The sequence below is a fragment of the Chionomys nivalis genome, chromosome 6 (assembly GCF_950005125.1).
Source record: "Chionomys nivalis chromosome 6, mChiNiv1.1, whole genome shotgun sequence".
Taxonomy (NCBI): Eukaryota; Metazoa; Chordata; class Mammalia; order Rodentia; family Cricetidae; genus Chionomys; species Chionomys nivalis.
In genome coordinates this window covers 37492959-37505694 of record NC_080091.1, presented here as the reverse complement: position 1 = coordinate 37505694, position 12736 = coordinate 37492959, and the positions used below count along the sequence as shown (strand labels likewise).

The 12736-nt window shown below is 53.5% G+C and overlaps 1 protein-coding gene across 1 annotated transcript; it reads right to left on the bottom strand.

Moving 5' to 3' along the window:
• Positions 1–5078: 5078 nt before the first annotated feature.
• On the bottom strand, positions 5079–12070 carry Slc35e4 (solute carrier family 35 member E4). Its single transcript, XM_057773218.1, has 3 exons — positions 11677–12070; positions 10785–11537; positions 5079–6043 (listed from the first exon to the last, which is right to left on the bottom strand). Exons 2-3 carry the CDS (start codon positions 11401–11403, stop codon positions 5610–5612), a joined length of 1053 nt encoding a protein of 350 aa, XP_057629201.1. The 5' UTR covers positions 11404–11537; positions 11677–12070; the 3' UTR covers positions 5079–5609.
• Positions 12071–12736: the final 666 nt, after the last annotated feature.

The window sequence follows — 12736 nt, the reverse complement described above, 5'->3', positions numbered from 1 at the left end:
CCAAAAGAAGCTGCTCATTTCAAAGTTTGTGTGTTGGGGACTGGAGGAGTAAGGGTGTGTGTGTGTGTAAGGGAGGGGGCATGAGGCCAGCTCTCCACGCAGCCCAGGACTAGCAATCCTCTCTACCCTCTAGAGTGCTGCCTGCCAGGCAGAGGGACAGACACATCAGGTTACTTCAGGTTACCTTTTGGTAAGGATTAAAGGATTAAAAAACGCCCAGGCGACCTCATTGTCATGCCAGTTACAGCTGCCTATTTGGGAACCCGGGCTATCCTTCTTCTTCCCTTCATTTCTACTAAATAATAATTTAGTTTCAGTTTGCTGATAGGAACTTCCGCAGGTTTTAGTTTTTAATCTGGCACATTAAGACCTAGTGCAAAAGCTAATTCAAAATAGTGAACTTCCAGAGTTTGTTTTTTGTTTTGTTTTTTCTCGAGACAGAGTTTCTCTGTATAGCCCTGGATGTCCTGAAACTCGCTCTGTGGATCGAGCTGGCCTCGAAATCAGAGATCACCTGCCTCTGCCTCCCGAGTGCTGGGATTAAAGGTGTGCGCCACCACACAAACTTCCAACAATTTTAAAACAATGTACTACTCTACTCTGGGCCTAACTCTTTCCCCATTGTCATCTGGCCCTGGGCCTTCTGGCTCAGCTCCTCCAGTGAACTGGCAAGATGGCTCATCAGGGAAGGAGGCTTGCGGTGCCTCTTGGGAAAGGACACACACAAGAACAGTCCTTGCTTCCTTTTGTTCCTACTGTTTGTGTGATTTCCCAGCCTGGTCTCAAAATCACTATATAGCTGAAGATGACTGAATTTCTGAACCTCCTGCCTCCACCTCCTGAGTGCTTGGATTACAGACATGAGCCACCACAGTGCTGGTGGGATAAACCTAGTACTTTGTATGTGTGTTCTGCCAATGGAGCCATAGCCTCGATCCCAGATCCTTTGTATGTGTGTTCTACCAATGGAGCCATAGCCTCGATCCCAGATCCTTTGTATGTGTGTTCTACCAATGGAGCCATAGCCTCGATCCCAGATACTTTGTATGTGTATTCTACCAATGGAGCTATAGCCTCAATCCCAAATCCTCTTGTAGGACTAGAAGGAAAACGCTTGCCTAACAGGCACACGACCCTTGGGTTCAGTCCCTAGCACTGAGAAAAGGAGTCCTTGTTTGCCCTGACCTTCTCGAATGACAACCCAAGGGTACCAGGGCAGGATGGGAGAGGAAGCCTGGTAGCTAAGGCTGAAACAAGGCTTTGCCTGAAGTCCACAATGGCAGGATGCCCAGCACAACTCCAACTTCCTGGCTTCCCCCAAGACCTGGCAGGAAGCCTGGGGGCCTGGGCTACACCCTGTTTTGTCCAGTAGGAGCAGGCCTGCCCTGAGGTTATCAGTGTGCAGGTGGCCACAGAGGAAGTGGAGAGACCAGCTCCCTAGCATCTGTGACAGTGACTCAGGACACTTGGGCTAAGCATTTCTCAGGCAGCTCCCCAGAGCTGCAGGGTTAGGTTTCACTGCCCCATTTACAGCACAGAGGCAGGGGAGCCGAAGGCCCTGGCTCCAAGTCACAGCATGTAAGAGCCAGGACTCAAACACAGTTCGATGCAGAGCTCCGTTTGTCACTAGTGTAACAGCACACCGCTGTCCCCACTTCCACTTTCCAGGATTCCTGGTACTGATCTTCGTGAAGGGTAGTCTCAGTTGTCACCCTGGGGCCTCTGGGCTTGCCTGTGGTGTGTTCATTATATCTTGACTAAGCTAACTGAGGTGGAAAGCTCTGCCCACTGTGAGTAGCACCATTCCCTGAGCTGGGTCCTGAGCTGTCTGAGAAAGGAGAAACTGCCCTGGACACGGGTCCATCGCTCTCTGATTCTTGACTGTGGATGAGAGGTGACCAAGTGCTTCAGGCTCCTGCGCTGGACTTGCCTGACCCGAGGGACTGTAACCTCAACCTCTGAACCAAAGTAACCCTTTCTTCCTTCAGTGTTGCTTTGGTCAGGGTGTTAGCAACAGAAAAAGTGACTAATGTCACCGTCAACTACAGTCTGAAAATATCAAATGGTAAATTTCAGACAGAAACAAATCCCTCGCTTCTGAGGCTGCACCATTGCAATGCCGCACCTGTCCTGCTTCTGCCCACCCCGGCCATTGGTCTTCGTTACGGTTATCAGATGTGGGGTCACCATGGTTGTGTGTAGGTGACTTATCTTACTTACTAATAAGCACAAGGATAGCAGAGTGAAGTCTGCATTTCGGATATGCCGAAAAGAAGCCTTAAAGCGCTTGCTTTACGTGGAAAGGTGAAAGCTGCTGCCCCACTAAGAAAGACATTGAACAGTAATTGCTAAGATCAAGACTTGGGAGCTCGAGTCTGTGACACTGTGACAAAAGATCAGTGCTGACTTGGTGCTGTTCTTCAGACCGCAGAAGCTCAGGTCAAGTGTGTGGTAAGGGCTCAGTTAAGATAGAAATCACAAGAGACACACGCCTAAAAGAACAGGGCAGTATCGGGCTGTTTCCGCATCGCTGGATGTCTTGCAAGGCAGCTGGTCCTTACATCTGCTCCCTCCAGCCACACCCTTACTCCTCCCCCCTCCCCCCATGCTGGAGGCACTGGTTCGGGAGGCAGGTCTGGTGAGGAAGACAAGAAAGGCTGACCTAGCTCTCAGGTGGCCCGTGTGATCAGGGCCCCATCTGGAATGGTCACATTCAGTTGGGGCTTCAGACTTGCTGTGGTGGAGGGAGGCAGGCAGTGTAGAGGGAGAGAAGAGACACCCCCCTTGCCACCCGAAAGGCAACATTTGTTATCCTGGGCAAACCAACCAGCAGCGACTGGATACAAAAATCATGAAGCCTCAGAGAGGTGAGGCACTTGCCCAGGACAACAGAGTCCCAGAGGGACGGTGACCTTGCAATGGGATTCCTGCTGCTGTGATCATCACTAGCAGTGACTGTGGGGTCAGGCAAGACTAGCCAGATTTCCTGCTGTGAGTAGTGAGACCCTGGCTTTCTGCTGTTGGTCTCTCTGCTTCTGCTGGAAACTGATTGGAGGGCCTTGGGGACATCAATTCAGATACTGGTGATAAGCCAGCACCTAAGCTCAGCACAGATCCATCTAACCCCTGTCCTGTCCCCACACCACCAGGCTTTGATGTGCGCACGTGCGAGTGTGTGTGTGTGTGTGTGTGTGTGTGTGTGTGTGTGTGTGTAGGGTCGGGGAATGACTCCACAGGCAGCAGGCATCTCCTGAGGCCAAAGAGCCTGGGTGAGGCCGGGCAGGAACACTTCTAGAGTGGTGTGGAGTGCCTCCAATAAGGAAGACAAGAGTCACCAAGGGGGCTTTCCCCAGCCAAAGCATCTCTTCTCTCCTGCTCAGCCCAGCCTGAGAGTGGAATCCAGAGATGGGCAAGCTGCTAAGGGTGGGACAGACCAAACGAGTGGCATCTCTGAGTCATAGAGAGGTGGGTGGCAGTGACTCAGCAAGGTCCTCTATAAGGCCAGCCTGGGTGGAGGCTGAGGCTAGGAAACCCTATGTCAGTGTTCCTTGCCATTCGCCACCCGTCTCTCTCCCACCCAGCCTCGGGCCACCCTCCACATACCCTGGCACAGGAGTCCTTTATGAACAAATACGTAGTTCCTCTCTTGATCCCAGCCCCCCGCCCCCGCCCCTGCTCTAACTCTGTCCTCACTCAGAAGGACAGATCCTATTTCCAGGTGGATCTGCAACTGTGGTGAGGAGCAGGGTGTGCGTGACTAGCCACCTGAGATAATGACGGCCATTTGGTACTGGTTACCCCTCCTTCCTCACCACTGGTTCCCCATTCAAATCCGCCCCACAAGGACCATCACAACCCTGAGCATCATTTACTGGTGCTCAGAAAGGGGGGAGGAGAGGCTAGAGATGTAGCTCAATTGGTAGGATGCTGTTTGCCTGGCATGCTTGAAGCCCCAGTACTGCATAAGCCCAAGTGTTGTTATGAACACGCCTGTAACCCCAGCCCTGTGGAGGAGAGGCAGGAGGATCAAGAGTCCAGAGTCACCCTTGGTACATGGTGGCTTTCCAGCCAGACTAGGCTATATGAAACCCTATCTCAAAACAACAACAGAAAGAAAGAGAGAAGGGAGGAAGGAAGGAAGGAAAAAAGAAAGAAGGAAAGAAAGAAAGAAAGAAAGAAGAAAGAAAGAAGAAAGAAAGAAAGAAAGAAAGAAAGAAAGAAAGAAAGAAAGAAAGAAAGGAAGGAAGGAAGGAAGAAAAAAGAACAATGCAGTCTAAACAGGGAGAGCAGTTAGGCTGATAGAGCAGGGGGTCCGGTCCCAGGCCTTTGTGCCCCAGGCTAGGTTCTTATTCATTGTAATAGGTATAGGGACTTATCTGTCTATCACCAAAGACTGAGAGATGGATAGACAAAGCTGGGGCCAACCAACAGGGGCGCTCTGGGCTAGGTTCACGGCATGAAAGGCCTACTCCCTAGGCCCTAGGCTAGCCTGGGCGCTTCCTTGGTGCCTGTTCCTCCATGAAGCTGTCCTTATGACTGATCCTGTGTACCCACAACCCTAGACTCACCCCCTCATGAACAACCCCTCTCACCAGGCCTCCTTGGAGGGAGAGTAGCATGTGGGGGTCTTTCTCTTATAGGTGAGGATGTGTCCAGGAGAAGGGTGGAGGGTGGAGGGCATATAGGAAAAGGGACTAGATGGGATAGCACAAGCGAAGGTTCTGGTGGGTGAGCTGGCATTGTACTCAGCGAGATAGGCACCTGGTAAGGATACGGAATAAGGGGAACTTGTGGTGTATAGCAGGAAGCCCTGACTTTGTCCTCAAAGCAGAGTGGGACTCCAGAGCACGTGTGTTTTGGGAAGATCTCTCTAAGAGGAGAGAGGGCATATGGGAGTGGGGGACAGGGCCACTACCACCATCCTGACGCTGGACAATGGTAGCCTGGCCAGTAGAGGACCTTGTAGAGAGTGGTGTTAGGCTGGAGGCCAACAGAAAGTCAAAGGAGTCAGAACCATTTGGTAGCCAGCCACTCCCTTTATGTCCCCTTGACTGTAGCCCCAAGGAATGACACAGATGTCCAAGCAAAAATAGTTTATTTGAGGATGGAAGACCCAAATTCGGGGGAGGAGGAAGCACTGGAGTGAGGCTACGGTAGCTACCTGAAGTTGGCACAGGCTACCCCAAGTTTTTAGAGGAGCCCAGCAATGAAGAAGCCTTCTGTGGTGTGCCTCACGGCCTCCCCCACCGGAGGAAAGATTGTGCAACCGCTGGGGGACATCGTCTTCATAACACATTGAGGTTTTCTAAGTTTGCCCAGCAATTTTCATCGTAATACTTGACCCTAATCATAATGACTCATCTGACAGGCACACATGCCAGACTTGGACCCGCCATCCAGTGACGGGCCTTGCTGTAACAGGTGAGGCTGTCAGGGGCCGGGGGAGGGGGGGTGTCTCTGTGAAGGTCCCTGGCCTCCCAGGCAGCCCTTCTAGAAGGCACCTCCTTTCCCTGCCTGGCAGACATAGTAGCTCTCCACTTAACCTCATTGTCCATGGTTAAGAGTCAGGCTAGGACTGTCCGGGTATGGCTCATGTGCTCCCCCAGGTCTCAAAGACCTTTGCCAGGCTGGTCCCTGTGCCACAATCCCCGACGGGTAGCCCAGGAGGCCACGAACTCACAGTTGTGGTAAAGAAACATTCCTGAAAGGGTGAGCGCGATGCCCAAATAGCTGAGCGCGCTGAGGTGACTGCCGAACAGGAGCCGGGACAGGATGAGGTTGCCCACAACTGTGAGGTTGCCCAGTACGTGGACGGTGAGGGCGGACGTGAGTGCCAGCAAGGAGAAGCTGGCCAGGTTGTAGACCACAGACAAGAAGCAGCTGAGCAGGACACAGGCCCACAGGCGACAGTCAGTGGGAGCCAGCGGTGGGGCCACTCCAGCCTCCATCACCAGAGCAGCACCTGCCAGCAGGCAGAAACTGGGCACAGAGGTGGCATACAGCAGTGTCACCGCATCCAGCCTCTCTTCCTGCAGCAGAGCACCTGCAACCAGGAAAGTGGCTGTCATCACTGGGATCGAGGCAGCACCCAGAGCCAGCCCTGAACACCCCGTCCTCATGGCCCAGCCTCCTGGAAGCCGGCCCTCACTCAGCAGGGCTAGTGGCTCCTGATGTGAGGTGTCACTTGCAAGGCCAGCTGGGCTTGTGACCTGTGTCCAATCCTCCTTTATAGGTAACAGCTCACAAAGGTAACATGTACAAAAGCCCTAATGTGGCGAATGCATAGGAGATGTAGAAAATAAAACTTATCTCTACCACTCCAGCCGGGAAGCAGGGACTGAGCACGGAGCACCCGGCTCTACCACTTATAGCTACAATGAAAGAAAGGGCGAAGGAGCTGGGGGGGGGGGTGTGCAGAGGAAGAGGGGGAAGGAAGAAGGAAAGAAGTTCGATAAAATAGTTTTGAGTCGAAATGGTGAGACTAGTCATCCCCCCATTTGCTATGACTGCCCGGTGACAGAGGACCAACAAGACAGTCATTGTTGGCTCTTGGCAGCCACTCACTGTTTACGATTTCAAATCAGGGTGTTTGGTTGACTTCTTTTTTAAAAAATGTTTTATGATTTCATGCAGCCAAGGCTGGCCATGAGCTCTCCATGTGGCTGAGGCTTGCCTTAAATTCTTGGCTAACACTGTATTTTCACCCCCACCACTTCCAAATGCTGGGATTACAGGTGTGCATCAACATGTCTGGTTTGATAGTCTGCATATAATCTAAACAAAACAAAAACCCAAAAAACTACCAACAGTGGTGCCTGTCAAGATGAATCCAAGGAAAAGAAGGGCTCCTGCTGCCTGCACAAGCGCGGTTGTACGTGCCTATGCCCATACCACTGCGACCATCAAAGGCCGCCACAGGGTGAAATGGCCGTGTGTGCCCAAGGACAGAGACTAGACAGAGCCTTCTCCAAGTCTTAGTAGAAGAGAGACGACAATTGGTACCGGCGTCCTCCTGGACCCCCTAGATCTCTGTTTCCTGACACACACTTTCCAAAGAGCCCCACAGTGCTTACTCACAGCCCATGTTTAGAACGGGAAATGGCATTTATTCCCCTCTCCGTTCATCCCGCTGTTTGGGCTGGGTTCTCTAGGCAACAGTCTCTCCAGCTCAAGCCTTTCTAGAAAGGAGCAGAGTGCCTCTGCTCACTCACTCCAAAGTTAGTACCTGAGGAGCTGTTTGAGGCTTGGCCTGAAAGACACCAGGACAGAAAGAGTCCGGTTTCAGGTGGACTTCACCCTCCGGGGTAGCCCCTGCACCTATCCTGCATCCTGCCAAACCTCCCCCTCCCTGCAGCCCACAGAAGGACAGTGATTGCCGTGGCAGAAGTTACTAACTCGCAAAACGTTAGCCTGTTGTGCTGACTTCTCAGTAACCCCACCCTTGCTAGCCCATCTACACCATCCTCTGCTTTTCCAGAGACATTCCGTTGTTTCCTTCTGGTGCTGGGACTCAGCGCAGGGCCTCCCTCCCTAAGAAAGCTCTCTAGCGCTGAGCTACACAGTCCCAGGCCCCCCCCCCATGCATTTTTATTTATGGGTTTTTTTGAGGGGAGAGAGGTTGAAACAGGATCGAGGTTGAAATGGAGTCTTTAACGCTAAAAAAATTACATCATGTGTATGTCTGATGTGTGTATATGTAGATCACACATACACAGTGTGTGTGATGTATGTGTGTGTATATGTGGATCACACATACACAGTGTGTGTGATGTATGTGTGTGTATATGTGGATCACACATACACAGTGTGTGTGATGTATGTGTGTGTATATGTGGATCACACATACACAGTGTGTGTGATGTATGTGTGTGTATATGTGGATCACACATACACAGTGTGTGTGATGTATGTGTGTGTATATGTGGATCACACATACACAGTGTGTGTGATGTATGTGTGTGTATATGTGGATCACACATACACAGTGTGTGTGATGTATGTGTGTGTATATGTGGAGCATGTGGAGGTCACAGAAAAACTTTCAGGAGTTGGTTCTTTCCTTCCTCTGTGGGTTCTAAGCATCAAGCTAAGGTCATCTGTGCAGCAAAAGCTTTCACCCACTAAAACTGCCTCACCAGCCCTCAGCCAAGGGCCGTCCATGTAACCCATGCTGGCCCAGAACACTCTATAGATCCCAGGCTGGTCCATACTAGCCCAGCCCTGAGGCACTCCTACCTCAGTTTCTAAAGTAATGGGATTACAGGCATGTGCCACCATGCCGGACTGAAAAACTATTTTATTTTTCTGCTTCTAGACAGAGTTTGACTTTGTGGCCCCAGCTGACTTTGAACTCATGATCCTCCCAGGGTACTGGGATTGCAGGCATGCACTTCCACGCCTGCTTCAAAGGCACTTTCACGTCAGCATCTGAACACACGTCACCCCTGCTGCAAACACACAGCAGTGACCTATTTGTAAACCCTCACCTCCTGTCCTGTTTCCACTTTGTCCCTTCCCTGGATGTGTGACATAGTCAGCTCCCTGTCTCGGTCTCCTCGTGGACAGCATGGTTAGGAAGGAACAGCATACACATCCAGTGTACATTACCCAGCCGGAGCTGACCCCCAAGCTCTTCTCCTGATGACTGACAGGGCTCTGCCGCAGCCAGTGTCCCATCCCAGGATGCCCTTTCCTGCCCTGTTGCCATGGCCGTGGCTGCACAGCTCCCTCCGCAGCCTTCTCGAGCCCACACCACACCTGTGCTCACCTTGCTCTACAGCTTCCCTCCTGCAAAGTGTCCTCCCTCTGCAGGCTCAAAAGATGAGGACCAAGTGAGGTTCTGAAACACAGGTGGGTACAGATGACAACAGGCTTGGCAGGCTGGCACCTCACTTCCTTGCCTGACTGGGTATGAGGGTGGCATTTCTCCACTGAGCCTGTAGCTGGCCCACATAGGAGAGAAGAGGCTGTCTGGCTGCCTGCGCTCACTCTCTGGATCCCTGGCCCCTGTTCTCGTGGCATCTGCTCTCAGGGAAGGATCCAGCACCAGGGAACATCTGTATCCTCTAGTCTGAATCTGGCCCAAGAGTCTCTAGCAAAGAGAAACTTCCTCTTTTTAAAAATCCATTCCAAGCCCTGGATCTAGTCCACTCCCCCATCTCAGCGAGGCTCCCGTTTCTGTTGGTGGAACTGTTAGCTTTCTTTAGCACCTGACCCAAATGCATGCAGCCTAATCTGTTTACCCATCTGATGTCAACTGATATCAAAACCACCAATTAAAGACATCGTTTTAATTTCTTCTTTATGCCAGATCCCAGGTCAGGTGCTGAGGATAGAAATACCCCAAAGCCTGTCGGGTTGGGAAGCAGATGGGTGACCAAGAACTCTGAATAGCCCATAGCTGGCGAAGAAGAGGGCACCCAACACACTCACTGTAAGAAACTGAGCCTTGAGGGGGAAGATGGGAGCTGGCACAAGCCTAGAGGAGGCTGGCCTCTGTGAACATGCCTGAATGCCCTGATGCCTGGCTAGTCACAGCCCCTCCTATCAACAGGAGCTGCCCAGAGCCCAGCATGAAGAGTTCTTGGCTCTGGCAGGTGCAATGTGGGCCTAGAAGCTGGGGCCTTCTCTGCTTGGTGTCCCTGCCCAGGAAGGCCCTACAGGGTCGGATTTCCCCGAACCAACTCAAGGCCCAGCTCAGGCCTCAGCTCATGTAACCTGAGGCTAAAATAGACCGGGCTTTCACCCCGCCCATGGGGGTAGGGTGAAGATGGGGACAGGGCCTTTGGATCCCAGCTGAAGATGCCAGGCAGGACAGAGTCCACACTTCACTGTTTCTCAGCTGGAGGCCGCCCCAACCATACTCGGCGGCGCCCCGGAAACCCCTTACTTTCCATTCTCCACTCTCCTACTTCTTCCTTATGTTAAGGTGGAGGGAGGGTAGGGCTATGACTCAAACGCCCCTCAGCTGCCCAGACAGGAAGTCAGCCTCCACCCCAGGCATACTGGAGCTGGGCGGACAATTGCACCTTACTTCAACTCTGAGTCCTGCTGCCCACTCCCAATAGCCACCACCCAGTCACACAAACCAGACGTGGGAGTCCGGGGAGCCATGTGACCCTGGGACAACCATACACCTCTTTGGCAGCAGTTGGAAGGCTGAGACAGGAGGATCACAAGTTTGAGGCCAGCCTGAGCTTCACAGCAAGACAGCCTCCTCTCCCCTCTCCCCCTCCCACGGTAAAACACTCTCTTATCAGTACTGGTCCCCTGTACCATGAAGATGGAGGTGGAAACGACTGTGACAACTGATGGTCAATATGCAGTGTCAGACTGTCACACTGCGGTCACTGGTCAACGCTAAACCGGTGTTCCCAATCAGTTCACGGCCTGGCTGCTTTCCCTTTCCTTCCCTAGGTCACACTGGCCTTCTGGGTTCATGATCTTAGGACGAATAGCTTAGGCAGCATAGACTCTGAATGCCATGTTCAAATATTGCCTTTGCTGTTCACTGGCACAAGGCCCAGGCTGAGACTCCACAGCTGTCAAATGGGGATAATAAAAACCTGACTAACTCAAGGAGAGGCCATAGGAGGACCCAGTGGGACAAAGGTTTGCCAAGTTATAGAGCACACTTCACCAGCAACTGTTATTAACTATGCCTCTAAGGCTTAAGTTTGAGGCCTGAACTCCCTGAATTCTGTCAAAGAGGATCACTGCCACCCCTTTGACAAGAACATCCCAGCCACACACCCCACCTCCTCAGATGGAGACCAGGCACTTACTCTGTTGAACGGACTTGAAGCCTCGGAGACAGGTGGCCACTAGCAAGAAGCCACAGCCAGCTGAGGGTGCCCGGATCTCTCCAGCTAGGCTGCATGCAGCTCCCAGGCAGAGCGGGCCCATGGCAGCAAACTGTAAGGGATGGTGTCTTCGGCCAAGTAGCAGCGCAGACAAGGCCAATGTGAACAGTGGTGTGGTGGTGGTGGCCAGTTGTGCTAGGTCCAAGGGTACAGTGCTCAGGCCCACATTGCCGCAGGCCATGGAGGTACCAAAGGTGAGGCTGAGCAGTAACACTCTGCCTTGGATGCTGCGGGGCATGGGCCGCTGGGCCCCCCAGTGGCATGCCAGGGCAGCTGCCAGCATGTGCAGTGCTGAGAGAAGCAGGGGCCGTCCGAAGCCATGCACTGTGAAGATCCACTTGTTAAGACTTGACATGCTGGCTCCTGCCAACAACCACACCAGGGCTGCCACAACCACTCTGACCCGAGCAGGCTGCCCAAGGACCTGAGGGCTGTCAGGAGGCCAGTTGGGGCGGCCATGCTCCGGGGCACTTCCAGCCACAGCCACTGCTTCAGCTGAGGTCATCCTGCCTTCATGGCGCTCCAGTGGGCAGCGGCACATCCGCACCAGAAGGGCTGTGGCAGGAGGCAGGCTTTCCAGGGACTCGCTGGGCCAGGTCCTGATTCCTCAGACAAGAGAAGGCACCACACCGCTTCAAGAGCTAGATCCTAGAGTCACCCGATTATTCTAGCTCCCTGAGAGCAGAACGGAGGTCGTGGCTGCTGGGATGCCGGACTCCCTGGTACCCTCCCAGGCCTCGTAAGCCCTGACACCTCCCGTACCAGGGGAAATTTTCACTCTCCTCCACGCCCCAAGCTCATGCGATGCTCTTACATGGAATCCTCTTGGTTTTTATCCTCTTCGGCCCCCAGACCGTCAGAGTGAAGACATTGACCCCGACCTCCGTATTTGGTGCTCAGGCCATGACCAAACAGGACAGGGGCGATCGCGCTCCGAGCTTGGAAGCAAAGGTGGCAGCCGCCGCTCCCCCAGTCCCTCTCTCCTCCGACAGCGCAAAGAATAGGGGAAAACAGGCCGGTGGTCGCGGATCTGCGAGCTCGGCCTGGCTGCAGCTGCTCTAGCTGCTCTGGCTGCTCTGGCTGCTCTGGCTGCTCTGGCTGCGACTCGGCTCCGGATCTGGCAGCATAGAGCGCGGGGCTCCAGTCCGGCCCTGCGCGCCCGCGCCGTTCGGCACTCCCGACCCCGCCCTCTCCGCGGCTACCGAAGCAGCGCTCCACCCGGAAAGTTGGACTCAGTCGGCCCCGCCCCACGAGGCCCCGCCCCGGAGCCCAGAGGACGTCTAGCCCCTCCCACAGCCTTTACGCCTTCTGACTTGGCTTGCGCAGCTGCGGGCAAAGTCCCTTAGAGGGAAGTGTCGGCGTACCCGCCACCAACGGGAATCCGGGCCGTCTCCAGCACCTACAAGAGCCTCCCTTAAAGATCAGTATCCAGCGCTGGAAACCCTGGTGTATCCTGCAGAGATGTCCCAAAGCTGTCGTCAAGAAGCAGGGCGATGAAGAGCGACTCCTGATCCCAGACCACAAATGTCTCCAGAGACCTTGGAATTTAGCAGAGCTGGACCACGTGGTCCCTTAAGACTGCCTCATCTTGTTACCTCTCCACTCCCCTCTAAATCTTTTCTCCCCTGCCAGACCAGGGCGGCGCCCCCTCTGGGCCAGCAGAAGGGGAAATGAATCACCAGGGCTAACCACAGCTACGAGAAGCAGGGTACCGCGGGCTGACATCCATCCCGATCTAGCCGACCCCGTATGCTGCTCTCTGGGCACTCTGAGGTGACTCACAGCTGGACTTCCTGGGGCTCACACGACAGAATCCTGGGCCGAGAAGCAGAGCAGCTGTCACTAAAATCTTGTTCCTGAGTGGGTCTCGGATT

Bases quoted from the DNA above. Each gene is read 5' to 3' on its own strand.
- Slc35e4 (XM_057773218.1), bottom strand. From the start codon at position 11,403: ATGTGCCGCTGCCCACTGGAGCGCCATGAAGGCAGGATGACCTCAGCT. The intron at 6,044-10,784 runs GTAAGTGCCTGG...TCCTGGTTGCAG, and splicing joins CTTCAAGTCCGTTCAACAGA to GTGCTCTGCTGCAGGAAGAG.